Source organism: Dipodomys ordii, unplaced genomic scaffold, assembly GCF_000151885.1.
Source record: "Dipodomys ordii isolate 6190 unplaced genomic scaffold, Dord_2.0 Scaffold3, whole genome shotgun sequence".
Taxonomy (NCBI): Eukaryota; Metazoa; Chordata; class Mammalia; order Rodentia; family Heteromyidae; genus Dipodomys; species Dipodomys ordii.
The window spans coordinates 6942439-6959118 of record NW_012267219.1 but is presented as its reverse complement, the minus strand read 5'-3'; the positions used below and the strand labels follow the sequence as shown (position 1 = coordinate 6959118).

General features: G+C 37.9%; 1 protein-coding gene across 2 annotated transcripts in view; it reads right to left on the bottom strand.

Moving 5' to 3' along the window:
• Positions 1-16680, bottom strand: part of Srgap1 (SLIT-ROBO Rho GTPase activating protein 1) — a 233201-nt gene that overhangs the window by 27809 nt on the left and 188712 nt on the right. Inside the window, exons 11-15 of one of the 2 annotated variants that reach the window (XM_013023272.1) lie at positions 9024-9051; positions 7043-7076; positions 3712-3772; positions 2976-3053; positions 386-520 (exon numbers count right to left, since the gene is read on the bottom strand). In XM_013023272.1, coding sequence (XP_012878726.1) covers positions 386-520; positions 2976-3053; positions 3712-3772; positions 7043-7076; positions 9024-9051 — 336 coding nt within the window. Of the gene's footprint in view, positions 1-385; positions 521-2975; positions 3054-3711; positions 3773-7042; positions 7077-7575; positions 7679-9023; positions 9052-16680 lie in introns of both variants that reach the window. The other variant, XM_013023263.1, reaches the window with a different exon arrangement.

Here is a 16680-nt window from a genome sequence, read left to right as displayed (position 1 = left end):
TTTCTTTCTTTCTTTCTTTCTTTCTTTCTTTCTTTCTTTCTTTCTTTCTTTCTTTCTTTCTTTCTTTCTTTCTTTCTTTCTTTCTTTCTTTCTCTTTCTTTCTTTGTCAGTTGTGGGGCTTGAACTCTGGGCCTGGGCGCTGTCCCTCAGCTCTTCAGCTCAAGGCTAGCGCTCCACCACTTAAGCCACAGCGCCACTTCCTGTTTTCTGGTGGTTAATTGGAGATAAGAGTCTCACCAACTTTCCTTCCCCAAGATGGCTTTGAACGGCAATCCTCAGAACTCAGCCTCCTGAGTAGCTGGGATTACAGGCATGAGCAACAGGCACCTGGCTGAGAATGAGGTAATTCTTTTGGAAAAGACTAAGAAAATTCAAGTTTACTTACTGATACAAGAAATCAGATCATTAAATCTTTCCTTAGGAAAGAGGGGATTTTCCAGCCCACGGAAATAGAGCTTCAGAACACCAGCCACTGAATTAATGTCGTGGTTACTCTGATCATCAGCCAAAGGGTTTTCACCTAAAACAACAACAACAAAAAGAAACCCATCTCATACACAGTCCTTTAGTTTTTATCGTCTCTCAACAAGAACATTTCTGTACACACATGTGCACACAACATTGCTATATATACACAGATCTTTTAATTATGCTTTATGAGAGATTATATGGTACTAAAATTAAAATAATTGGTTGAGATATCCTACCCCATGATTAACCCAAAAATAGCTGACTAAAATAAAGCTTTTAAAAAAATCGTGTGCCGCCCAACACTCTCTTACAAGTTACCAAAATCTTAAAATAAAATATTGTGGGATTTTTATAATTTTACCCAACATTCTTTTAAAGCTAAATTCAGTAATCTCGGTTAGACATAAATTCTGAAACTACATTTTGGGTTTGTTGAAAACTTTCAAAAAGTTTCAGGTGGAGGTCTTTCTGGATATGCTATCTGGGTCACTAAACCTTATCAGAAAAAAATCAAATAATAGCTGTGAACACCTTAAATTAAATAAACCAGTAGTTTGCAAAGTATCATGATGGTGTTTCACAGGTCATGTAAAAGTTGTCATGGACAGTTGGAGATTCTGAAATCAGGCAAAGGAATTAGAAAATGTACCTTTAAAGGGTACCAAGGAGTTTGTGTGGAAAAGGGGAGATTTACAGTTTTTATTATGATAAAAAAATTTTGAGATATTAGGTAACTGACATGGCCAATCTATGTCTCTGAAAGTAAAACTGAGATAAAATCTTTAAGAAGCTTAATACAATGTATAACCTTAAATCAAACTGTACTTTTTTTTTTGTGACAGCCCTGGGGCTTGAACTAGACTGGTATGCTATCCCTTAGCTTTTTTGCTCAAGGCTAGCACTCTACCACTTGAGCCACAAAAATGGATTTTGGGTAGTGAATTGGAGATAAGACTTTCCTGCATGGGCTGGCTTTGCGCCTGATCCTCAGGTCTCAATCTCTTGTGTAGCTAGAACTACAGGCTTGAGCCACCAGCAGCTGGCTAAACTATATTCTTTATTCACAAGTCTACTCTGTTGCTTTCTAAAGTTCACAAAAAGTGTTCATTGTTTTCAATACAGGGCCTTGTACTCAGTTTCTCAAGTTCTTGCTCAGCTTTTTTTACTCATAGTTGGTGCCATATACTACATGATCCACATCTCCAGTTCTGGCTTTTTGCTGGTTAATTGGAGATAAAAAGTCTAGAGGATTTGCTATCCTTTTTTCCTTACCCTTCCCCTGCAGGTGAGGGGTGGTTTATTCTTAGGATCCTTTTCCCCCTTTTTCAAGGCAGGAAATCACTAAACATGAACTGTCTAAAATTATTTCTATTATTATTATTATTACTATGATTATTTCCTCACTATGATAAAAACTTTCCTTAAACAAATCACAAACAAGTTTCAAATCAGGGAAATTTCCAAGAAAAAAAAATAACAGAGGGTTGGCCTGTGGTAGCTGGCACAGAATCCACATTCCCACCTCTCCTCTTGAATACAATCAATGTCAGAGATATGATACTTCTAGCTGCTGGTGGGAAGGTTGTTTTGCTCTAATAGAGTTTTGGACAGAGAATTTAGAACTGGATTAAAACAATGAGGTCCCCAAGTTATACCAACAAGGCTTTGTCCCCAAGTTGTACTAATAAGGCTTCAAACTAAAGGCGCTATACCAAGACTAGGCCAAATGGGCAGAGAGATAGAGAGGAGAAGGAGAGGATAGAGAGGGAGAGAAGAAAGAAGAAGAGGTGGAGGAAGTGGGGGATAGGCTCTTCCCATGCCAGAATCATTCTTCATTTTTAACATTGATCAAGAATAGGAAAAGGCACAGGTGTACTGAAAAGTGGATACACTAGACTTCACTAAAAATAGAGAGCATTAGCAAACAGTAGCAATCAATAAAGGGTTGGTATTTTCACAGATTACATCTAACCCTCTTACAACAATCTCACAGTTTTGTAGATGAAGACACTGTGGCCACTGAAGTCACATGATCCAAATCCTACAGCTAGTAAATGAGAGTCTAATGTGGTTCTAGATGTCTCTGATTTCATTCTGGGTGTGGTATTGTGAACTGCAATGTGTTAATTAATAATCCAGTGGAATTTATATGACAGCCAATTATGAACATGAGGTACCAACTAATGTCACAGAAAAGGAGCCTGGGAGGGTAACAAGAAGAAGGAAAGAGTTCCTGACAAAGGAAAGATGGCCACCTTTGACCTCTGTCATGGATGAGCTACCTTCATCTTAAATTAGGACACAAAATTTGTATGCTTTTATACTTTTAAGAACAAAGGCTCATTGGGGCCACATTTCTCTGCTATTCTGAATACATTCTTATCCCAGCATCCTCAGTGAAATGAATGCAAATATAAGGGTTTAGGATTTTATAGAATGAGTATGCCAGCACAAAACGATGATGTTTTAACATGTTTTGCTTACAGGTAGGGACACTAAATTACCTCTCTCAAATGAATTTTTAATATCGTTGACTTCTACCTGGGAACCCGATACTCTGAAAATCCCCTGGTGCTGGAGACCTAAAGGAGATAGTAGGAAAAAAGGGTGAGAAACCCCATTGAATTATTCTTTATTAGAATTTTCATTAGCATACATTACTTGCATGTGATACCTACCAACCTCATTCCCCTTTCTCTTTAAAATAATCTCATTGTTGCATCTGCATATAAAGTACTGTGACTATAATTTGTCTTCATTCACCCTCTCCATTCACTGTCCCCTGCTGATACCTGCCCTTCAATAGATCCACTTTTACCTCTGTCATCTATATTTTAAAAAGTATACATTAATTACATCAAAGATGAAAACTCACCAAATTCTTTGTCTTTTTTTTGCAATAATTAAATGTTAAATAAAGAAGATACACTTACAGAACACTCTCAGTGAATGTGTGTGTGTGTGTGTGTGTGTGTGTGTGTATGTGTGTGTGTGCCAACCCTGGGGCTTGAACTCAGGGCCTGGCTGGTGTTCCTGAGCTTCTGTGCTCAAGACTACTGCTCTACCACTTGAGCTCCACTTTGGACTTTTTGGTAGTTTATTGGAAATAAGAGTCTTATGGACTTTCCAACCCAGGCTGGCTTCAAATGATGATCTTCAGATCTCAGCCTCCTGAGTTGCTAGCATTGGCAACCGGCATGCTGAATATTTTATAGGAGAATCCTATAGTTTATGGCTTACCATAGAGATTGATAAACCGAATACAGCTTTCCACAATGAGGGGTATAATTTGTCCTGAATCCTGAGGAAAGAGATGGAAATCAGTTAAATTCCAAGGAGAGATCTGACACACACATAGTAACAAAGGCTTAATTCAACATTGGATTAGAATGGTTTTTACTCTTTTAGATAATCATTTTGAAATCAAATTTCTGAATCCAAAATATTCTACAAGGCCAAAAAAGATAAAACAATTTATATTTAAACAAAGATATAGTTTAGTTCTGGAACAAACCAAATTAAATATATTGAACACAAGGAAGCAATGCTCCTTTGACTTACCCTGTACACAGTGATGTTAAAATCTCTCCCCTCTCCCTTTTCTTTTGTTCCTCTCTCACTGTCTCTTTCTGTGCCAATGCTGGGCTTGAACTCAGGTGTTGTCTGTAAACTTTTTTGCTCAAGGCTGGCCCTCTACCACTTAAGCCACAGTTTTACTCCCAGCTTTTTGGTAGTTAATTGGTCTCACAGGCTTTCCTGTCTGGGCTGATTTTTAAGCCACAATCTTCAAATCTCAGCCTCCCTCCTGGGTAATTAGGATTATAGGCAAGAGCTAAAGGCTCCTGATTCAAAATCTTTTACTTAATATTTTGGCTTACATAAACAAAAGTAGTAACTCATTGTTTGAAAGGTTGCTGATAGAAGTGATCAATTTTTAAAAATGAAAATAATGTTTATGAATTATAGGCACAGCATCTCAGGACTGAATAGTCACCGAAGATAACCTTCCAACAGTCTTGGAATCCTCCAACTACAGCCTGAGAGGTGTGACATCACCTAGATCATGAATTGTAAGAGAGCTCTAATGGTTACAGATGCATTGCATGAGAATTGCTTCCAAGGTAATGAAAATGTGTCATATATTTACTTGGTTTGTACCAGATTTTTCATGCTTCAAGGATTAAGAAAGAATCACTCAGATATACGTCCCATTAGATTTCATTTTCTTAAGCAAGAAGATTTTTTTTTGGCCTTCTTTCTCCACATCTTATAAAACAGTGACTGCTCTTTACAGAATCAATGTAAATTCTGGAAATGCTTTAAATAAGCTCTAGGATGACAGATGGGATCAGGTTGCTGCTGCAGCCGGTTTAATAATATCAATGCCATGCACTGCACTGGGGTAAAGGAAGTTACTGAGAATAGAGTTGTTTTTTATGTGCTTTTAAGACTCTGATCTTTCAGGAATTAGATCTTTAAAGGGAACATAAGGTTCAAAATGATTAGGCTAAACATCGGTTATATATTCATGAGGAATTTTATTCTGAAACACAAGGACTTGTTTGTCTTAACACATTAGGACATCCAGAATCCACTAGCTTTTCCAATTAAGCACTAAGGGAAAGGTTAGGAATAAGGCAGTCCAGTAATTTAAGCTCTTTATTTCTAGAGTGGGTAATTACTTCTTAAGAAATAGTTTTCAGTTTTAAGACAATGTATAAGCCAGCCCATGGTTCAGTTACTTCTGAAGTTTATATTGTTTTTCTAATTAGTTAATTTTAGGAACATACGTTTTCATTAATTCCTTAAAGATGAGCCATAAGAATAAAAACACATTTTAGAATGGGATAGTTTGCTTGCAAATAGCATTGCAGTTATATCAGTTTACTGAATGCATGAAGGAATTTTTCTTTACGACACAGAATGTGCAGTAAAAGTAATTATTATATGAAAACTTCATGTAGCACTGTAATTTGAAGGGTGACAAGTATTTAAATGTAAGTGATGAAAGGAGAATATTAGTTTATGTCTTGATTGTACTTAATATTAAAACAAAAACAAAGAATGAAAGATTAAAAGAAAAATGTTTGCATGAAGAAATTCCTAAAAAATTAAGCTTTCAAACATTTACTTTTTTTTTTATGGTCACTCAGGTGAGTGTTAATCTTTTAGCTGTGATTGTTGTTTCAGATGTAATGAATTTTTGTAGTCACAATGTAATGAGTATGTGTTTGCACGTGTGTGTGTGAATTTAATTTCATTGATGCCAGGTGCTTGGATAGAAAGTATTTTACCAGAAGTGAAACAATGGGCTCCAGCTACCATTCAAACAAATCTCAGTTTCCCTAAAGGAAATCATGATTTGCAATTACAGGCTCACAGGGACATTGGGCAGATCTCAAAAACCCTTTAGAGGGGCAGAGAGAGACAATGGGAGGCCTCTGCACCTCCCGTGTTACTGCTGTTACAAAGATTCCTTCACGCACCACCTAGGATGGGGAGGAACTTAGGGAAGTGGATAACTCTAACTGTTCTTAGGGATAATCTCTGAAAAATAAACACCTTCTTCAGCAGCCATTCTCATACTTTGTGAACAAATATAATGGATCATTTCTGCTTCTGAGCCTGTATTTGCTTTCTTTTCAAACCATCAGCTGCATCTCTCTTTGCTTTTGTTTATTATTTCCTCTCTTTTTTCCTCTTCCCCTTCTTCTCTTCTCTCCTCTCCCCTCCTCTTCCCTTCTCTCCCCCTCTCTTCTTCTCCTTACCTCCTCTCCCCATCTCATTTGCCTCTGCTTATAAGCCAGGGCTTGGAAACTAGGTAATCAAATTTGACAATAATTTTACAGTGAATTAGAGCCAATAAAGCTCTTCTGGGTTTAAAGCTCAAGGCAATGGATTTGTGATCGCCATGTAGGTTGCTCACTTAATTCCAGGAGTAAGGTTCATTTTTAAGGCTGTCAAAGGTCTCATTCTCAGTATTCATATATGTAGGTCTGTATATATGCATGTGTATTTTATGTTTGTCTATCTATTCATATACATGCATACACACATGCTTGTTTTTAATAATTAGGGTGAATATTCAATAAATACATCTACCTTTAAGAGAGTTGAGATGTCTATAACATACCAATTAAGGTTTCACACATAAATTTAGTCTTTTTAAAGCACTGTAGCTCCTGCATTAACTATGAAGAAGAAAGAAAGCTCCTTTCTTTTGTGTTTAATTTACATCAGTTTCTAAAATCCAGTACTAAATGTGCACTTGATGTTTAACACTGACTTAGCATAACCAAAGCTGCTAACTAAAATTTCATACGTTTTTCCAAAACACATCATGTAACAGCTGAGTTTAATCTATCTACTTTTACTGGAGAAGACTATTCCTCTGAAATAAGCGTCTGATTCCCATAGATTTTTTTCTAAGTAAAGCCTATTATAAGCCTGTCTGATTCCAACTGCAAACACTTTTCTTTTAAAGACATTAAACAAAATCTAATCAAAGCCAAGCACAAGAATGAATTGAAAAGGAGGCCAGCCGTGTGCTCACTTCCCTTCCATGTGATACCTGATGTCTCGCGTGTGAGTTCCTTCGTCCCCGGCTAGAAGCATTATCAGAAATACAGGATGAAAAAGAAGACAGAAAGTAAACACAGCAGAGATAAGATAAAGGCTACAGGGCCTTACAATTTATCCAATATAATGAATTCCTCAAGTCATGGGAAATCAGGACTTGCTATGCTTCCAAGTGAGCCTAATGAATAGATTTAACAGTGTATATTTTGTGCTATCGCATTTGCACAAGTAAACCCAAAACCTTTTATCTCTTCTTTTTTTTTGGTATAGATTATAGCTTAAAAAAAGAAGAAGGTTTTTTTCTTATGCCCACACAATAACATCTACATGTGTTTCCTCTTTTGAAGGCACTCAACCCAAATATTCTTTCCTCTCTGACTTCAGGAAATATTATATTGATTATCTGGGAAAGCAAAGAGCCCCAGGACAGACTTGGACATAATGGCTTGCCTCCTTTTATGAGAGGCGAAGGCCATTATAGTGAGAAGCGTGGAGGTCAGCCACCCAGGTGGCTGGTGCCAGTACCTTGATGAATGTTTCCAAATCCCCATTAAACAACTTAGCATTATACTGTGAGCGGGGTCTGGACTTCCTGTGTTTCTGGGGCTTAGGGGGAACATTTGGAGGCCTAAGGGAAGGGAATATAATTACTGAGCATGGTAGAAATCAAACAATAAATGAAACACCCATAGGTCACATTAAAATGACAAAAATCTGGGGTCTTGAGTTTGTTACCAATTAAGCCCCCATGGGAAAATATAATCCCACCTTTCCCCATATACTAACTTTTACTTACGTTTTACAACCCTGTACAAGCTGATTATTTAGACTGCTGTTGTCTTATATGTTGCAGCTGCTGTCTTATACATTGTAGCTGGCATTTGTTGGCTAGCTTGTTTGAAAGTGATAAGTCTTACCAACTGCAGTTGTGAGCCAGCTGGCCCAATGTCATAGGCAGGGTTCTTGTTATTGGATTTACAAGTCACACAGTTAAGATACAATAAGTAAGAATTGAGGCTTTATCGGATCCTCAAATGAGAAGCTAAATAATATGCCTTAGTTACAATTCTTCAGCATAAGTAACATCAGATCCATTCACCTAGTCCTTAGGTATTAGTGGGCTTTTATTTTTATGCAAAAGTAACTACTAGTGGGTCAAAAGTGAGAAAAAAGTAGTATATGGAGTAAATGTTTCTGATTGGACAGCGTGGTCTCCCATGAAGTATTTCTGTGCAGATAACTATGCTGCTGCCTAAATATTTGTCAGGCATTAGAATGCACTCAGTTATGCTGTTCTTGACCCTCTCCATGGCCTGTCTGTTTGCTTTGGGAATAAGCCAGTCTTTCTGATCTATACAACACCTAGTGCAGGAAATCCTGCATCTTCTTGAGTTACAGTTGAAGGCAGGAAGCCTCTTCTTCTGTGCCCCTTACTGGAAGGAGGACTGGGATGACTGGACTCAGCTTTCCACATCTGTGCTAGGGGAATTCATAGAAGGGAGCTTGAGACTTGTCTCCAGAGGTTCCACTTTAAACTCCTGACCTGCAAGGCCCACAGGAGAGTGCACATCACATGTGGAAATTAAGGAAAGCCTTTTGTTATGCTGTAAGACTCTCTAGGAAAAAAGAATAACCCTCTCATGTTCATTTTGTTCAAGTTCCTAAAGCCCTTGTTTAGGGCTAATAGAAAGATGTCTTTGGGGACTTGTACCAAAGGCCTGAAGACTGCCTTCTCCTGAGGCTATGAGGTGTGAGGTGAATGTAAAGAAACCATGGTTATGGAAGGGATTTGGGATGACCATGAACTGTTGGGAGTGTTTATCCAAGTTGCTTCGATGGTGGATGTGGACGTGAGCTGGTGTCTTCTGGTATTCTGCTTGTCATGGAAACTGTCTTCCATGTTCATTCACAAAATGTGTTCATTTTGTAGTATTTAAATACACTGTGAAGTATAAAAAGATAGAGCACTTTACCTTGTAGTCATATATTCAGCTCTATGTCCTGCAAGAGAAAAAAAATGAAAGTAAATTGAATGGAATCAATGGATTATGTTTAGAATGCTTTTGTACCACCTGTCCCATTTATTTATTTATTTGCTTGTTTGTTTTTGTGTGGGTAATGGAATTGAACTCAAGGCTCTGGTGCTATTCTTTAGCTTTTTCCACTCAAAGCTGGTGCTCTACCACTTCAGTCAGACCTCTACCTCTGGCTTTTTTTTGTGGTTAATTGTAGATAAAAGTCTCATGACCTTTCTGTCTGGACTAGTTTTGAACAATGATCTTCAGATCTTCAACCTTCTTTGTAGCTAAAATGACAGGTGTAAGCCACTGGCACCTGGCTTTGTCCCCTACTTACACATTCCATAATAAGATATGAAAAGCAGATGATGCAACTAATAATTCAAAGTCACAATGTCATAAAATCTATACATAAACTTTAATATGATCTGTACATTGGAGAAATATGTTTCATTTGGCAGTCTGAAGTAGGGTTCTTTTATTTTTTTTAGGCAAATAAATAATTGCTTTGTCACAACTGTAAGTTCAAATGCAAACTATAATGTTAGTTATTTGCTCTGTCTTGATTGATAGTTTGGAAAAAGAAGTAGGAGATAAAATAGGGTTGGAAGGACTCATTTTCCCTTAAACTAAATTGGTATCCCTTCTGTGATATGAAATCAGGGGACAGAGACAGAGTTGTATTCTACAGTCAGAAATGACATTTGCAGATAATAAGGGACAAGGACATTATATTACACTACACACTATCAACTTGTAAACTAAAAAAAAAAAAGGCCCTTTCAAAGTTCTACCATTATGTGCATGAGTTGCTTTTATACATTTGATCTTCTTGACTTGTTTTAAATAACAGGACTGAATTTTTGTAACACTCTTAGAACCCACATCAATCTCTTGCTTAGCTCCCAAGTGGAGCCATGGAAAGAAAACCATAATGCAGAGATTCAGATTTACAGGGAGGGGCAAGGCTGTCAAATCAACTGTAGAGAAAATTGGCTGGTGGGTATAGAGAATGACTAGTCCTAGGCTGCAACAGGGCCTTGTACTCACTTATTAATTCTCTGTTCTTGAATAACAAGTAATATAAAATATAACATAATTGGCTTGGCAGGAAAGTGCTAGGCCCTGACTTCAAAGTGCTACTCTGTGTGTGTGTGTGTTTGCGCGCACGCATGCATGCATGTGTGTGTGCGTGTTTTTTTTTTTTTTGTGTGTGTGTGATATCCAGGAGGCAATGGATATTATCAGAGAATTGCCTTTCCAACATAGATCCAGGCTATTCCAAGTGTTGGCAGAATCAATTCTTTGCTAGACTTGGAATGAGGATGAGAAGAAAAAGAATCAGATGCTCCTACCTGCTACCCAGTTTTAACTCTCTTCTACTTTTTAAGATAGAGAACATGTTTATTTGAAAGATAAAGGACCACAGCAAAACAGACTCTCCGCAGGGAGAGGTCCCAGATCTGGAATGCAATTGAGTTTTCTGGGAGGGTGATTAATATAGTATTCATGCATTGCTCTGGTTCTTTTCAACAGCTGATTCATGGCATTATGGGTTATCTGTTATGTGCACTGTTATAGGTCTATTCTTTTGGCCAATGTTCTTCAACTTTGAAGGAAACTAAGGGAAATTGTATAAAGAATTCTAGAAAAGCTGGGCGCTGGTGTCTCACGCTTGTAATCCTAGCTACTCAGGAGACTGAGATCTGAGGATTGCGGTTCAAAGCCAGCCCGGGCAGGAGAGACCGTGAGACTCCTATCTCCAATAAACCACCAGAAAACTGGAAGTGGCGCTGTAGCTCAAGTGGTAGAGCGCTCACCTTGAGCTGAAGAGCTGAGGGACAGCGCCCAGGCCCAGAGTTCAAGCCCCACGGCTGACAAAAAAAAAAAAAAAAGAATTCTAGAAAAATATGTAGCTATTTATGAATAAAGTGAATGTCTACTGGAAAGTAAGCAGAAAATTGAGCTGAATGTGGTGTGTGGGGTACCATGAGGAAATCCTAGTGGAAATGTACACAGGAAGCTGGAGAGACAGGATTCAGGCATGGAAGAAGACAGGGCTGAACACTACTACTGGTTAGTATGTGCTGGCTAAGATAGCCCTGGGTGAACCAAACGGTGAGGGTAGAGAAGCCACTTGACTTGTGTTGTGCAACATTGTTATGTTTCATGCTTTATTCTGACATGAAAGTCTGATATATGTTAGTAACAGCAATATAAAGAGCATGTCTAATATTTATTTGATACTATTTTAACAAATATCCTAAGCATCAATTAAGCAACAGATTTTCTAAAGTTTTCTAAGCTGTTGCACCTTCCTTCCTTCCTTCTTTCCTTCCTCCTTCCCTTTCCTTCCTTCCTTCTCTTTCCCTTCCTTTCCTTTTTCCTTCAACATGTATACTGTCTACCTTCCTGCCTTAGCTCCAGAGTGCTGGGATTATAGGCACATGACATCACACCCAGCATAAACACTTTCTATGAAGTATTTTTAACTCACAATTTTTACGATAACTTTATGAGATACCTTGCATTCTATTTCTTATTTTCCAATGGAGACTGAAATAGGAAAGCAATTCACCCCAGGCCATGCATTAATATAGAGTAGATCTGGCACTGGTGTCAGGTATATTTTGATTCTAGACATGAGACCCCAAGCACTAGCCTGTATTGCCTTTAAAAATGAAAATCTTAGGCTGATTAGCTTAGTGGTAGAGTGCTTGTTTAGCATGCACAAGGCACTAGGTTCAATCCCTAGCACAACTTTTCTTGGAAAACACTTAGAATAATCCTGGAAGAGTGGCAGGAATCATGGCTTATGGTTTTTTTTTCCTTTTCTCTTTCTACTGAGGTTTGAACTTAAGGCCTCACACATGCTAGGCTGGTTCTTTACCACATAAACCACAATTCCTGCCCTGCACTTTTTACTGATGGAGATTTTGAAGATGGAGTCTAGTGAACTCTTGCCCAGGCTGGTCTTGAACTGCCATCTTCCAGATCTCAACTTCCTGATTGCAGGATTGCAGGCTTGAGTCACTGGTGCCTGGAATAGCTTATACTTCTTCTTTTTTTTTTTTTCAGTCGTGGGGCCTGAACTCTGGGCCTGGGTGCTGTCCCTCAGCTCTTCAGCTCAAGGCTAGCGCTCTACCATTTGAGCCATAGTGCCACTTCCGGCTTTTTTCTTATGTGGTGCTGAGGAATCGAACCCAGGGCCTCAGGCATGCAAGGCAAGCGCTCTACCACTGAGCCACCTTCCCAGCCCTGGAATAGCTTATACTTCTGTCTGCCCCATATAGCTAAAACCAAATACAAATGGTGAGGAATTTAACATAAATTAAAAATTATATAACTATGTAAATTAGTAAATATCTATATACTTTTTTATTTGTTTTTATTTGTATTTTATTCTTTCATTGTTTCTATCCATGAATGTTTCTTTTTCATTTTTTTCCTGATTATCCAGAGAATTATAGCTTGCCACCTTGACTTACTATGGTCAAAAGACCATCACTTGTAATACTTCTGCAGCCTAACTAGTGCCTCTTAACTGTAGTAAATATCTATATGTTTAAATTGAGTAACATAGGATAATGACTTTCATGCAGCCAAGTGCTAAGATATTGAAAATAACACTTTAGAAATAAATGGTTTATAACTTAGAAAATAGTTGTCATTTTTAAAAGATATCCCAACCAATTATTTCCTAGATTTAGGAAAAGATGATAGATAAAATGGCTCATATTATTTCACTCCATTCATCTATGGATAATTATGTGTGATAAAAAATTAAAAACCTATAAAAGATACACTCTGAATAATGAGCCAAGAGCAAGTTTTGCGAGAACCATCATTCTCAACACAAGCACCACCACATCCATCGTTTATGCAGCTAATAGTCCTGAGTATATCTCCACTGATGAATGAGGCTTTATTTTTAATCAGTATCATCATTAATAGATCAATAACACACAAGCACAGAAGATGCTCATTCCCAGAGAAACTCAAAAGCTTCCAGTAGTCTGAGGATTAGCTTTCAAATGTTTTCTTTGGAGGCTTGTTTAATTATTAAAAACTACAGAACATCCCTACCTTATACAAGCCATTTGGAGGAAATAAATTGACCCAGGATGAACTTACTTGAGGTACAAACACCTCCTCTGACTGATCTTAGGTTCATTTGGGAACTGGGAAGGGGATTACTTTTCACACCTAAATGCATCTTATCTCTATATAGCAAAAGGGAAAACCAAAATGTAATTAGGTGGCAAAAAAAGCTAGAGAAAAAATATTTGAAATATGCATAGCTTAAACTGGCCAGAGACACCCTAGATGTGTTCTCTAATGAATGACCAATGAAGTCTCAGGATATTACTTTCCAGCTCTACAGCACTACAGTGGTGCTTTTCCAAAAAGATGGAATTATTCACAATCAGCTTCTCTTTTGCAAGTACATTTATACTCTTCCTCAAAGACAAGCTATGGATTAAGTGAAGATAAGCCATTGAATTCCTTTGTTAGAAACCCTATGCCCAGGGCAAGAAATAATGCTATGTAGAATTCAGCTTTCATTTTCAGATTTTCTGTTTTGCCAGAGTGCGTTTACACTCTTGTAACTCCAAGTGTTGTATACAAAGAAGCCAATGTGAACATTAGACTCATTACTGAAATAGAAAAAAACACACAAAAAACAGTGCTCTTTTTTTTTTTTTTTACAGATGTATATTTATTTGCTGTGGTCAATCTAACTTTGATTTAAAAACAGAAATTACGTCATGGAAGGGGTGACCCTGATCAAAATGCACTGTACTTGTAAATTGAGCGAACTGAAACCCCTTTGTACAGCTATACAAAAATAATTTTAAAAAATGAAGACCTGGAGCCCGTGGCTCATGTCTGTAATCCTACCTACTCAGAAGGCTGAGATTTGAGGATTGTTGTTTTAAGGTGGCCTGGGCAGGAAAGTCCATGAATCTCTTATCTCCAATAAACCACTTAGAAAAAGCCAGAAGTGGCTTTGTGACTCAAGTGGTAGAGTGCTAGCCTTGAGCATAAGGAGGCTCAGAGACAATGCCTAGGCCCTGAGTTCAAGACCTAGACTGGCAAAAAAAAAAAAAAAAATATATATATATATTAAATCACATCATAGAAAGATACAATACTGATAGGGCATTGTATAATCCCTGCTACTTAGGAGGCAGAGATCGGAGATTCAAAGCCAGCCAGGGGAAAAAAAAAACTAGTGAGACCCAATCTCAATAGACAAGCCAGATTGTGGTTCCCTGGGGAAAAAAACATGGGTCTGAAAAACAAGTATAGCAAAGAGAAAAGAGGATGGCAGTATGGTTCAAGGGGTAGAATAGCTGGTGAGGCCTTGGGTTCAAATCACAGGACTGCTAAAACAGATACAAAGATATAGTAGTGTTGCTGAAGATGAAAAACACAAGAATTGTCCCAGTTTATGGCATGTTCCTTGCTATTGTAATAGTTTTTAAACACTCAGAATTCTGAATCTTGACAGTGCCACTTTAAGAGCTCAATCCATGTTGTAAATTAAAGAACTGACTGGGCCCTTGGTAGCCTGCCAGAGAGTGCAGTGAGGCAGGCCAAGCACATGTCTGTAGTTACAGTTTCAGCTGCGTATGATCAACAGCTAAATCCCTGGGTTAGCTCTATTTGTTTTCCTATGAAGGCCGTTCTTGCAGTAGCAAACCTAGTACAACTCAGAGACAGTGTCTATGTAAAAAGTAAAGCCTGTCCCCAAACACACCCCTTAATCCTGTACGACTAGCCTTATCTCACTAAATCAGGACTTTGATTGCTTCTAAGAGCTCACCATTGGATTGCTTCAACTTGAGACAGGTGCCATAATGTCTCCCAAGTTTCCTTTGCAGTGAGCCTATTAACCAAATGCCTTGCACAGAAAACCCACAGTTTCACAGTGCTTGAACAAAAATATGTGTGTGGAGGTATGTCTCCCATATACAAACTTTTTTCTGAGTGTCCATCTCAAGCAGTGACCAGCAACTGGGGAGGTGCCAAGTCTGCATGAGGAGCTGCACTGGGGAGAAGAGAGATGTGTCTCCAGTTCCTTTTGCAGAATAAGTCAAGCCCAGTGAAGCTCATACACCTAAACATTGGCTGAGCCACTGGAACAATGGTTCCCAATGAAAGAGAGCCAGAGATAAAGACCTAAGAGTTTACAAGATATAATAGAGCTATAGTTAGGTGCCAGTGGCTCATGCCTGTGCTCCTAGCTACTAAGGATGCTAACATCTGAGGACTGTGGTTCAAAACTAGCCAAAGAAGATAAATTGGAGAGACTCTCATCTCCAGGTAAATAGCAGAAAGCCCAAAGTGGAGCTGTGGCTCAAATGGTAATCAGCCTCGAGCGAAAAAAGCTAGGTGAATGCATGAGGCCCTGAGTTCAAGACCTTGTACCAGCAGAAAAACAAAATAAGATGAAGAAAAAAATATAACTTTTACCCAGAGCGCCAGTTAAATACAGAATCTGGCACAGGAAGCCGGCAAGTTGGCCAAAATATAGCCCAATCCAATAATGACATATAGAGTCATCTTAACCACTAGGGCTTTTGCTGAGGGAGACATAAGAGAATTTATGTTGAATGAGTACCATAAAACTTTCAGAATGTGGCTCCAAGCCACATTAACACATGTCTGCATGTCGTGCCAAACAAAGGCACCTCTTCTTATATCCTTCAAACTCTTTTTCAAAAGCAGCAGCCAGTCTTGGAGGGAAGAACTCTGTCTAAAATTCAGCTACACTGAAGATCATCTGTGCTCTGGGGCTGGCAGCTGACCTGGGGACATTATGTGAAGTATCAGGCATTTATGGAAAATGAGAAAAAAGGGAATTTATATAATACTATGAAGAGAAAAAGGAAAAATGGAGCACAATTGTTCAAGCAAGGAAACTACTAAAAGATAAAAAGGCTTCTTAAAAAAGTTTAAACCTACAGAACAGCTGAAAGAATAATGCAAGGAATATTCTATACTTTTCATTTAGATTTATCATATTCTAACACCTACCAAATTGGCTTTATCTTTACTTTCTCTATTTCTCTTGGTAAATGTGCATACACATATATACATATGCAATATACATATGTATATGTATACATACAGGCACACATGTATACATGAATATATGAAGCACACACAAAAATATGTCTGTATATATACATGTACACACATATATCCACATATACCCATACATACACACATATATAGATTACTTTCATTTTTGGGGCCATTTCAAAGTAAGCTGTAGACATTATTTCACTTAAGCAAATATTTTTTAAGAATGATATGATTTACAAGAATATTCTTGTTTGTAACTATATTACCAGTAATATATATAAAAATTAACATTAAATAAATTAATTTAATATGTAGTACATTTTCCCATTGTGCTTAAAATCTCTTTTATAGCTTTTGGGCTTCGATTCAGAACTTAGTGAAGGTTTATATATCACATTTGGTTATTCTTTTTCTTAGACTCTTTTCAGTAATTCAGTGTGTGTGTGTGTGTGTGTGTGTGTGTGTGTGTGTGTGTGTGTGTGTATGCCAGTTCAGTAATTCAGTGTGTGTGTGTGTG